Here is a 12622-nt window from a genome sequence, read left to right on the forward strand (position 1 = left end):
AACGGGCCTCTAGATGTCAGTATTGCATCATAGTAACCATTTACCTCAAGCACTACAACCATTTTCATGTAACTAGAGGCATTTACTGCTGTTTTCTATTGTTGAACAGTGAAGAATATGTCTAATATTCAAATGGTGACATATCGGGACTATTACTAGTACTCAATTGTTAGAATAGAATAGAAATTCTCCACTCAGAGGGCAATATTATACTAATTAATTCGCTGTTTTGATGGCAGCTGTAGTTGCTAGTAACTTTGTAGATAACGTCATATCCACAGTAGTAAGACATCAAAAAACATCAATGTATCACTAAGAAAGGGACAAAACTTCCCTTTTGATGTTGTATGTATGTTTTCTATTTATATATTTTAAATTAATAATTAGCAAAATGATCACTGCAAGATTTTTAATTGTGATGGAGTATCTTCTGATTGTGGTTTTACTACTTGGATCTCACACCTCCTTTCACCACTGCTTATAGTGTATTTATGATGTGTAGAATAGAATAGAGTCGTACTATTCAGCAATTCATCTCCAATCCATTCTTACCAGTGCTCACTCACTCCTAATCATGGCCTACTCTATATATCCCACAAATTTCCGTTTGTACTGGCTGGCAGCAACACTAATCACATGTGAATGTGTTTCAGATACATACTTATGGTGGTGCGTTACTTAAGTGAATTTACTACTTTCTTCATATGTTGCTGTAGTTTAATGGTTATTTGTAGACTGATGTAGATTGAATGTGATCAAATGCTTGAATGCTAGTATTGTAAGTGCACAGTGATTCATTCTTTGTAGTTCTTAATTAAGGAGATACAACATCTAGAATCCTTATAACCTAATTTAGAATATTTGGAATTTCTTGTGTAATTGTTAAATGTAATGTTTCACTATCATGTAGTACTAATTTCAGCAGTGGTAGGCTTATCACTCGCCCCCTTAGAGTACTAATATTCACTATCTGTTAGGTACCTAATCATGTGATGTCATATATTGGTTAACTGTATATTGTAATTCATGTTATTTTTTGTTTATCATTTATAGAAAACCATAACCGTCACAAGCCTCATCATCTCCTGTTGCTCTACATGTGTGTATGGTGGCAATAAATGGCTTAAACAGAAACATCAGTTTTCCCTTTTACTTTCTTATCAATGTGTCATGGTGATGCTCAAACTCCTGTGAACCAATCCCAGAGAAAGACTTTACATGTTTAATCTTTTTTTACTCAAGTCTACAAATAATCACCCAAAAGCTAAGCTTAAATGATATGAAGTTATATCGATATTATACCACACATAGCCTAACTTGTATCTGATTGTGATGAATTGTGCCTTTACATAAGTATCCTGCGTTATTCTCTCAATTCATACTAAACGTTCATTCTGCAATGGTGGTATCAGTTATTTTGGGGTTAGCACATGATCAAGGGTACAGCTAGAAATTCTGGGCCAATTGACAACAACTTACCCCCAAATCTCACCCAACATCTGAACAACTGCTACAGCAAAACAATATACAATACAGTAATCCCTGGCCTGGACAGGACAGGACACCTGTCCGAAACCCCCAGGATAATTCATATAATCAAGTCTAATCTATTACAGTATACACATACATATGCCTCTATGGACTTAAAAAAGGGAAGGCCAGGCACTCAGCTATAAGTGTGTTTTCATTTATTGCTCCCACAGCTTCAAAACAAACATTTACTACTGTTTTGCAAGAGAATTTCTAAAATAATTTACTCAGTTAAAAAAAATATTTTTTTTTTTACATCTGGCAATATGATGTATTTATTTTCTAGAGTCTAACAACATTTCATATTTAATGTACATTGCCACCAAAAACAGTTCAGGGAAATGATATGATCTATTGATATATGGACAGTTACATACATGAAAATGCTAACTTAGCATTTGGATTAATTGTATAGGCACAAGACCCTCTTTTGGGCCTGTTTATGCGCAAGTACTAACTTTCCGAGTGTTTCAAATCCCTGTCCTCCCTTCCAAGTACATCCTAAAAAAGAGATAAGTATGCTGACATCATTTAATATTGTAATGTGCTACTTTGGGCTCATAAGTGGTGCAAAACAGTTAATATATAGGTATAAAAAACATGCACTGCCCTGTAGAAATGCCTACATCATACCTGTTTGTCAGAGGCCTACAGTAGCTCTGGGATAACAGCAGAATACTCTCAAATCTGCATGTTATATTATCTGCCTGGACAAGCATGTATGCTGTGTTCTGTTGGCTTAGCGTCATACAGTAGGTGCACGTCAGTGACCTCAGTAATAATGCACATTGTTTAAAGAGGAAAACTACAGTATACTTGATACTGTACTGTATATTGCAGTGCAATTGTCCTTAACCCCTGAGTCACACTTCAGAGAAGACAGGCATACAACTAAGGATAAGAAAACTGTTCTCACACCTTTGTAATAATGCTGTATTACATGGATAGCTGCAGAAAATGGTTTATATAGTCTGTTCATTAACATATACAGTCTCAGGCCTATGTATACATGCCCCCCACAGGCTTCAGACTCTAATGGGCTCTAAGAGCAATGTGTTCACTGGCCACTAGCATCAGGAAAGTCCTTTTGTCACAGCAGAGAAAATTTAACATATCTGTTTATGATGAGAAGATGAAAAACTTTTCTAATGGTGTTTCTGCTATGATGGCCCATGTTGTGACTCTGACCAGTGGCCACTGTGGCAGTACAGTAGATTTGGCTGAATTTGAAACAAATCGATCTAAAACAACAAGATTGCAAAGTCCTCCTTTCCACATGTGGTCTTGTCAGTGCCTCAGTGTTGGGTGCTATAAAAAGGTTTCAGCAACTGGAAAAAGAACAGTTGTGGGATTGTTAACATTTTTCTGTTGTGACGAAACTATCTCCTCATGCTTCAGGTGATCATATCTGTACAATAGCAATGAGGACACAAAGCAGTGCAGGGCTCAAGCTTTGGCTCACATCCTTGCTTCCAAGTGCCATGCTGTGGTACCCACCTGCCTGAACATCAAGTCTATGCCCACCAGCTGCCAGCCTGCCATCTTGACAGTGGTGAGTCGCCTATAGCCACCATTTACTTGTACAATTTTAAGTTGGCCCCCTATCTCTACTTTTCTGTTACACTGGAGTACAGGATGCTGAGTGATCAGTCGTACTACCCTGTGTCTAGGTTCAATTTGGCAGTGAGTGGTACAGTTAGCTGCCCTCTGTTGAAATTCTGATAAGGGGCAGTGGTAGCTAAAAGTTGGAGGACCAGGCTTGAAAACAGGTGGTTTGATCCCTTGACCAACAGGATAAATCTGAGTTGGGCAGCACCAGCAGTGAGCAAGGCACTGCATCCACAACTGCTTTAGTGGCTTCTCAGTGGCCAACGGATCAGATTGTAGTCATCCAAGGAAGCTTCCAGGTCTGAATATGTGCAATTATGTGAGTGTGAACAGGACGTTCCTTAAAAAGAGAGCACTGCTCCCAGCAAAGCTTCCAGGGATAACATTAAGTTAAAAAACTGAGGGTGGGAAAAGCTACTGCTTGTATCAGTCTAAGGACAGGAGTTCTCCTGGCAGCTCATGCTAATTCTACAAAGATCATGGACAGGTCTTGGTCAAAGGTCTGCCTAATCTGCATTTGATGTGTCCTGATGTGTCTGGGTCCTCCCTAAGGTCTGTGCTTAGGACTGGTTTTTACAACTTGTGAAAGACATGTTGTGTAATGTGATTGCTTCCTCAGCTTCCCTCTGCTTAACTGCAAAATGTAAGTGTTTATCCTGGATTAATGGTCCCCCAAATCTCTGTAACATACACTGGAGTGACCTACAGTATGTGTGTGGACTGCTCCTGTCCTTTGCTTTCTGCCCACCAGTCACTGTTTTTTCTCTTGCCATATGCTCAGCACTAAGAAGAGGCTGGAGACTTATTTTTCTGTGTCTGTCTTTGCCGCAAATCCCTGTGTTTTGGTAAGAACCAGGATCCTTGCCAAGCATGCGACTTTACCTAGGGTTGTTTAGAAGCTGTTGGCTTGAGTCCTACTGTGCTGGGGCACTGCATTTAGTGGTGTGTTTGGCCATCCTCCACCTACTACACAGACTGGTGATTGTGGGGGAGCCAGTCTTACCCTGGCTCTGCAGCTGACACCAAGAAGAAACCCACATGATATGATGGATTGATACCCATGTCCTGGAGTGCTAGACATCTGGACCAGCCTGGTGTGATGTAGGTCAGTCAGTGTTTTAGGACATACAGTGTTGAAGTAGAGACACAGGAAGGGGTATAGAGAGCCCATTAGAGCACAAAGCCTGGGTAAAACATAAAGTTGGATAGGTGTTGTAGTGCTAGTTCTATCACAACCAGGTGGAGCCCTTTGACCAGCATCCCTGCTGATTAAGCAGAATATAGTTAAGAAGCTGTTCACTTAGTGGATGAGGAAGTGCTGTCAATCTCCACTGGGTTATAAAGGTTCATCCTGATTGTCTGGGCATCTACACATAAATCTTCAGTGAATGGATCTGCAAAGATGAGTGATAACCCTTAAAGACTCATTCAGAGGGCTCCTGTGTTCATGGAAAATTGTTACAATTTCTAACCATCGTTATCATACTGATAACTGCAGAAAACTGTTGGTTAACATACTGTTGACTGCAGAGAACAGTATTTTATCCACATGCATAATGAAAAAACCCATCTTATATATATCACCAAGCAATTGCAAATCAACAATACATATGTCTGTGCCAGCATGCTGATAAAAAAGCTGCTACTTAGTAATTACAGCATTACAACCCAGATATTAGAACACTGTGCTGCTGGAAGGTTCATGGCCTTGGAAACTGTGGGTCTGAGGCAGGTCTATGGAGTCCGGTGGTGTTGAAGTTGGAGTCAGAGGGGGACGGGGAGGAAGAAGAGGAGGAGGTGGAAGAGGTTTCAGTTGGAAGAAGGATCAATGCAGACTGTTGGTGCCCTGTGATCTCTTGTTGCTGTTGTTGTTGTGGCTCTGTATGTCTTTGTACAAGCAATGCTGTAAGGCTGTCCTCTATGGGTGCATTCACGTTGGCCAAGCTCGACAGAGAGTCTTTGGATTCCTGAATGGCCCTCTCCAGTTTGTGGTTGGGGCCCTGAGTAGGAGAGTGACAGAAAATATACAGTACAGTCAGTACAGTTTGAGTACAGTTTACTCTAGCTGCCAAAATAAATTGATTTGTAATTACTCTAAAGGTGAATAGAGTATATTCCTCCAACATTTTGTATTCATTAAATACTTTGTTTCAACCTGGTAACCTCAATCAAACTCAAAATAGAAATTCCAGACAAAAGCAATAATTGTAATGTTAGAAAAACTAAATACAAACTGTTCAAAATGTCTGTTTTTAACAGCATAAAAAATGAAACTATAAGCCAAAATGTCGACTGTGTCAAAAAGTATTTACAAAAAATATACTTAAAACTTCATGGACCTCATTTTAGCCTGTATTGACTTCCATATGGCTTTTCATGTCATCAAGACAATTCAGATGGTTACAGGTAAGTTGTTGATCATAGATAAACATGTGACAATGGCTCAGATACTTTCTTGTGATTGTCTATACTTTTTGGCACACGCTGTGCCAGACAAACCAGTCAATCAAGACATTCGTCAGTAACAGTGTGAAGCAAAGCATAGCAAGCAGCAGCTGAAAGAAGAGTGGGGAAGAAAGAAGTGGGAAAGAAAGAAAGAGTGGGATCTTGTCAGATTATAGAGCCTGTCTCATTTTGTCCTTGAACATGACTGAGGAGCTGGTGTGAATATGACGAATATGAATATGGTGATTTTAACAGTCAGCTGATGCACAACTTTGGTGCTCTGCCAGAAAAAATACAAGGCTTCACGTACATACTGTAAAAATAACCTTATTCATTGTGTAAAAAAATCTCTTGAACCTCCTTACTTGAGTTCCTGTATGGCTGAAAAAATGGCTTCCAGTCAAAGCAACTGGCTGAACCTTCACGGCAGGTCTGTGATAGTCTGGACTGGCAGTCACAGTGCTGTAGGCCGGAGGTCCCAGAGTTGGCTGTCTCTGCAACAGCTGCAGGATGGTCTGAATATCTGACACCAGCTGAGACTCCAGCCTCAAAAAGAACAGGAAAAAAAAGAGGATGAGGGAGAGAGCCGATTGCAGACAAGCAGCAACGAATGCATAATTCTGACAAATCAGCTCATGTAATGACCGAAGACAGTTTCAGTTACCTCACTGAGCACTAGATGGAGCTTGTGCTCCTCAACAGTGGACAAATGAAGAGATGGCAGAGGTGTAGAAACATTCTGCCAGAGTAGTAGACAAAAGATGATGCTCTTGCTAGGAGTGATAATGAGCTTTGTTTGGCAGGTGTGAATTCAGAGTTTACTGTGGAAATGACTGTATCACACTCATTTGGTCAATCTTATTATGACTAGATTTCATCCAAGCTCTTTATTAAATCTGGCAAAATTTGAGAACGTTTAATAACCTTTTAGTTATTTGTATCCCATCTAAATAGCAACATACATTTGAATACATGATATATATCATTAGTTATGTTCCTGGTTTACTGTGCTACTCTTTTGTCGTGAATCCTGAGGGAACATTTGTTTACTAGGTTATAATTGATGAGGGATACAGTAAAAGCAGTGATACAGTAGACATTCACTGCAGGTGCAGCAAAGTATTTTTCTGTGGCTATTTATATGGATTTGTTGAAAAGAATGCTACACTGACACTTTTTTCCTCCTGCCATATCCTTTCAGACTAGTCAAAGCCACAGAAGCACAAAGACAGAAAAGTGCTGCTCATCCGGCAGCCAGCTAGCATTAGTGGAAAACAAGGTCAGGTAGAGTGCAGTGAATAAAATGTCTTATTTGTGCTAAATAAAATGAGCCAACCCAGTATTCCGGGCACCATGATGCCATATCTCATCCTCTGTGATAATTCCAGCCAAAAATACCACCTACTGTTCATTTGTGTGTCTATTTCAGACTGCCTGCTGGCTGCAGGTGTGTTGTTAAAATGTCTTTCTTCTCGACAGGTAATACTGTCTTGAGATAAAATGAAATCTATTAATTTTGGAAAGTGGGTGTTCTTTCTTGTATTTTTATTGTTTAAATCTAAATGAGTTTAGCCAGGGTGGCTTAGCCAGAGAGATATGTCCAAGATATTCAGTATTGGTCATACTTTATTCTCACTTAACTGTTTTAGATTGAGTTCTACCCTGCTAAATGGTACACACAAAGCTTTTGTACCGATTCATTCTTGGGCTTGATATGCTGTGATTCTACAGTGGTACATCCTGCTTCCAGTAGATCCAGCCTCCCACTCTGAGTTCGGCAACAGCTTCTGCCAGGCAGTTTGCCTTCCTCCACCTACTCATGTATATTAGCAAATGAACTACATGCTGCCAGCGATCGCAGTGGAAGTGTAGCTTACTTTTACCAGTGTGGGAGGTGACAGCTTTAAAAAATAAAGCATGTAATAATTATTGAGTCATCAACTGAAATGTAATATTAGGATTATTGATAAGAATAATCCCAAATTTAATTGCGTTATTTCCTCAGAATGTGACCAAAAATACCTCTAATCACCTGACAGTGCTTTTGCATTTACTGTTTTTTATCTAAAGAAATGCTAATACTGTTGCTTAGCTGTTTAATAAGTGACCTTGAGAAGACATAAACTGAAAATAAACCTTACTGAATACCTTTAGACAAGGCTCAGCATAAAGCCACTGTGAGTCAAATATGATAATTTGTGCCTTTGGCGCTCCCCAGTGGTAGGGTGACCCCATAACACACAGTTTTACTTGTCCCTACCTGTCCCTTTAAGTAGTGTTAAGGCTGGAATTATCATCTTATTCTACTGTGCTTAACAGTGATACATTCATACACTCTGTTTCTTTTTTCCAATTCCTCATTGACGTAAATGTTATATGATGTTCACACTGACTGAAATATTCAAACCCAAGGCTTAATGTTTTTATGAATGTACCATTCAGACTAATGGAAATATTGTATGATTTGATACGCATTTCCCCTAAATTAAGCCCCACATATTTGGTATCTTTGATAACGGTGGATTCTCATTTATACCACAAATTAAAACTTTGTAGGTTTGAACAATGTTTGACAGCACAGCATGAGATTGTATTGACTGGTAAGTGGGTTTTAAGGGGTTAAACCTGTACTCATCCCATAATGATGATCATATGTTGTAACTGTAGTGGGCATCAAAGACACCCAGTATTCTGCAATTTTAACCAATGTGACTGTCATACTCAATGCTAAAACTATGTTAAAGGGCAAAAAGTAAAACACTTTCTGTGCTCATGGCACAAAGAAAACATTAAGATTTAGAACAATATGTTACTTCAAAAAAAAAAAAAAAAATTTAATTTAATTATGCCCTCTTATATAGACTGCCAAAGTTCACATTCTTGGGTAATTCATATTACAGTTAAATAAGGATCAACCATTTGTATGCTCTCTCTAAAAATATGTACCTGTTTAAGTGCTCTTGAAGCTGACCTAAGCGCTGTTCCACCTCTCCATACGTGATTTCGCTGGCAGAATTATCATCCTCTCTCAGGTCCTGGAACTGTGCTGACTCATCCAGGTAGTCCGTAGGCTTCTTACAGACCCATTTATCACAGCACAGATCTGGAGAGCCAAACAGACACACATTCTTTACATCCTCACATGTGGGTCAGAGCAACGTCATCACTATACAAAAAAAAAAAAAAAAAGCCCTCACTAAAATAGAATGTAATTAATCTCAACAGGAGAGCTGAGTGTAGGTGCTTTGTTGTAATTTATCAAGCCCTTGTACCGGGAGAATTGTTAATGCAATGTTTTCAAGTAGCAAACTAACCCGGTTGTTATCTCTGTTGGGCACCTGTTAGTATTAAGCTGGCTGTCTAGTGATATGTATTGAGACTCTTGTGTGATTTTAAACAGAGAGATGGTTACTTCTGTGATTATCTGGTGCAGCAGCCTGTGCAGGTGGCTTTACACCACCATGATGAGCCATATAGATATGAGGATCCGTGACTGTTGTGTGTGCTTTTACCGTGCATGGCACTCAGGTTTGCCCTCATGCTGCCTTATTTTCAGCACCCTTCCATTAGTAGAGATTAACAATAGCTGCAGTCAGTCACCCAGCATTTTTTCCTCCATATCCCCAACTGTCTGTCTTCTAATACTTGGCTAGAGAGTCTTGTTAAGGGAGACATTGTTTTTGCAAGCATTGTTGTTTAATTTAGATCTCTAAGCCATAAGACTCCTCTGAGAAAAATAAGCATACTGTGCATTTGCAGTTTGCACTTCTGTAGTTTATTTTATTGGAATGACTAAGATACAGATCAATATCAAGCATACTGCTTTAGTAAGAGATACTGTATGCTTTTCATCATTGTAAATTAATGTCTTTAAAGCTTGACCCACTTATACAGGTGTGAATATTGGACACAAGAAACTCCCACACTAAAGACCTCAGAAATGATGAGGGAATAAATCACACCTCTTACTGTACATGAATGCCTATGTCATAGTCACATCTCTCGTATAAAAGAGGTTAGTGGATTGGCTGTTTCTGATATGTACACAACAAAATGAATATCTGTAAAATATGATGCTGTTCATCGCAAAAGCTATGCAATAAAAGACGCCATTGTGAAGCTTTTAATGTTTGTCTTTTGTTGACTGTGTATATTCCAGTTACATTAATTGGATGATGTTTATCATTAGGCTACTGATATAACTGAACTCAAACAGCCACTGATTTTTTTTTGTCTCTGCCCCTTTTTTCTATCCAATTTGGAAAGGCCATTTCCGTTGCACTGTGTGGTCCTTGCCTATGCAGTAGTCTCATTGAAATGAACAAGGAAGCTGATTTTTCATGTTCAGTGTTGGTCTAATCGTATCATCAATATGATTCATATCATCAATATGATTAGACCAACACTGAACATGAAAAAGCAGCTTCCTTGTTCATTTCAATGAGACTACTGCATAGGCCAATCCAATGTATTACAATGTGATGTAAACGGTGTAATTTTACTGTTGACCTTGTGTTCGTTGAGATGGAGAATACAATAATCCTTGCTGTCTCATACTAACATAAACGGCAGTGTAGTGTTTTCAACTCATCTATTATTCAAACCAGCCTTGCATGCCTGGGAAGATCCCAACCCCCTCCACTCATTTGCTCCAACCACCCAATGGGAGTGCAGCAACAAAGACATGATCCCTCACTGGCTTCCCACCACCACAAGTGATGTTTCTGCATCACCCAGAAGCCCCTATTAAGACAGTTAAGATTATGTTCACATAATATTATACATATCTCTACATCAGTGAAACAAGATATATTACCTTCAAAAGATGGACTTCTCTCCAAGCTGCCTCTGACCTGGATGTGTCCAATAAGATTTGAGTCCAAGATTGGGGCATTGGGTGAAGAGGGACTCAGGACTGAACATCTCTTTAGGCACGAGTTTGACTCCCTCTCCCTCCCCAAGTCTGTAACCACTTCCTTGTTTTCCCCTGTAGAACAGCAATCAACAGGAGTCAGTGGAATAACACTGTAGTCTATTCCATAGAGAATAGTTGTTCTCAGGGAGCTCAGTAAACAATAACAAAGAACAAATTTGCAACTACAAAGCATGCTGAAAGAGGCTCTCCAGGACCTGCACTGATTCATTTCTACTTACCTTGAGACAGATCTGGAGTGAAGGAGATCCTTCTTTTAATGCTCTTATTGCCCTCGCCATCTGAATCACAGCCTTGGGAACCGGAGGGCTGCAACAATGTGAGCATTAGAATCAGTTGCTACAATAGGAATCAAATCAAATTTATTTGATTTATTAATTTAATATGATAATAAGTATTATTGTGAATGTCCATAGTCATCCATTTATCTATTAGTTATCTTTAGGGTCGCAGGGAAAGGGAGCCGATCCAAGCCGACATTGGGCAAGAGGCGGGGTACACTCTCGACATATTGTGAGTCAAACACAGGGAGATAGACAACTATTCACACTCAAGAGTCACATCTACAGGCAATTTACAGTCGCCAATCAACCTAAACCGCATGTCTGCACGTGGAAAACATGCAGACTCCAGGCGTTTATCTTATGTTTATCTTATTATAATTATCCATAGTTACGATAATTTACATACTTGTTAAACGCCATCAACTTAACACATAGGTCCCATAATACCATTGTAATATAATTATCTACCTTAGGAGACTCATCTCTGAGATTGAAGGTAAGTTCCAGGTTTGTGAAGAAGTAGTCGGCAAACTCTGGGTACATGTCTAACACCTCCAGCAGATCTTCCCTCTGAATGGTGCTCAGGTCACAGTAACTCAGAGCTCGCACATCAGCATTGGACTTTCCAGGCTTGGCAAATAAATGGATCATTTCTCCAAAGATGTCATTTTTTCCTGGTTGTGGCATACACAGACAAGAAATCTTCTCAAAAGGTTTACTGGCAATGAGGAAAAATATCATCTTTACCTGCAGTGACTTCAACAAGTAGAGTGGGTCACGCTTTCTGTGGGGATTACTTATCTAACTATTCCTCAGGCTTTCACAAAAGGGCAGCAGATGTGTTTGTGTTTGTGGATAGTGAAAATCAATCAGCTTTTCCTCTCCGTACAGATGCTCTTCTAAGACCTGTGCATCAGTTGTCTTTCTACCACTGATCCATTATTTACGCTAAGGAATAACTGCTAAGTTAGAGCAACTTTGATGTGTGTGTGTGTGTGTTGGGGGGGTGATTGTGATTGACACCCTTTATGTATTGAGTACTTCAAAAAATGTATGTGTTTATAATGGCAATGGCATAATGAAGCCAGTTATTTAGCAAATCTTTTCAAACTTTCCTCTGTTAGAATAAGCGTCCATTTTGCAAGGGACAAGAGGTCTACTTTAAAGGCCATCATGAAAAATCCCTTTGTAGATCCTGGGGTTCACTAAATGCCAACACTGTAAGCAGGGGTTCTAGAGAAAGAGATGTGATATGTTAGTTTCCAGTGTGCCTTTCACAGCATGAAACGGACGGCGTTCTACCACAGAGGACAGCCTCACTCAGAGTGTTGTATCTCTCCCCTGACATACAGCCCTCACCACAAGGATTTAGATAGTCATTAGCCTGGATGGCAGTGGAAGAGACTTATTCCTCATCTGTGGAATAATGCTAGCAGCCGTGTTGGAAAAATGCATTAGCAGTATGAGCTGACCACTATGTGTTAGAGGCTGGGGCAGAATAATAGGAAATGGCAGACTATGTATCATTTTCATAAACACATTGGAGCAAAATGGTGCTGATGGAGCATTGTGTTTGTATCATAGGCCCCCTTAACACCTTGCATTAAAATGCATTTTGGGTGATAAGATTGTAATTGGATAGTGCTTGACCACATGAAAGTACAGGTGTAAATGCACCCAAGACGCATTGAGGATGGATTATGATCTGGTAGGCCAAACAACCTCCGGAGGTGGTCAGGGATGCATTGTAACCACATTGAACACAAGTGTAAATGCAACTGTGTTGTCATTCCACATACAACAACTACGTGGGCGGAAATAT

At 39.6% G+C, this 12622-nt stretch overlaps 1 protein-coding gene across 1 annotated transcript in view; it reads right to left on the bottom strand.

The window, feature by feature from the left end:
- Positions 1 to 1691: 1691 nt before the first annotated feature.
- Positions 1692 to 12622, bottom strand: part of LOC137192629 (potassium voltage-gated channel subfamily H member 7-like) — a 42620-nt gene continuing 31689 nt past the window's right edge. The window contains exons 10-15 of the mRNA XM_067603476.1: positions 11269 to 11474; positions 10738 to 10825; positions 10400 to 10570; positions 8530 to 8686; positions 5949 to 6129; positions 1692 to 5138 (exon numbers count right to left, since the gene is read on the bottom strand). Coding sequence (XP_067459577.1) covers positions 4839 to 5138; positions 5949 to 6129; positions 8530 to 8686; positions 10400 to 10570; positions 10738 to 10825; positions 11269 to 11474 — 1103 coding nt within the window. The 3' untranslated portion in view covers positions 1692 to 4838. The remainder of the gene's footprint in view (positions 5139 to 5948; positions 6130 to 8529; positions 8687 to 10399; positions 10571 to 10737; positions 10826 to 11268; positions 11475 to 12622) is intronic.

Source organism: Thunnus thynnus, chromosome 11, assembly GCF_963924715.1.
Source record: "Thunnus thynnus chromosome 11, fThuThy2.1, whole genome shotgun sequence".
Lineage (NCBI taxonomy): Eukaryota > Metazoa > Chordata > Actinopteri > Scombriformes > Scombridae > Thunnus > Thunnus thynnus.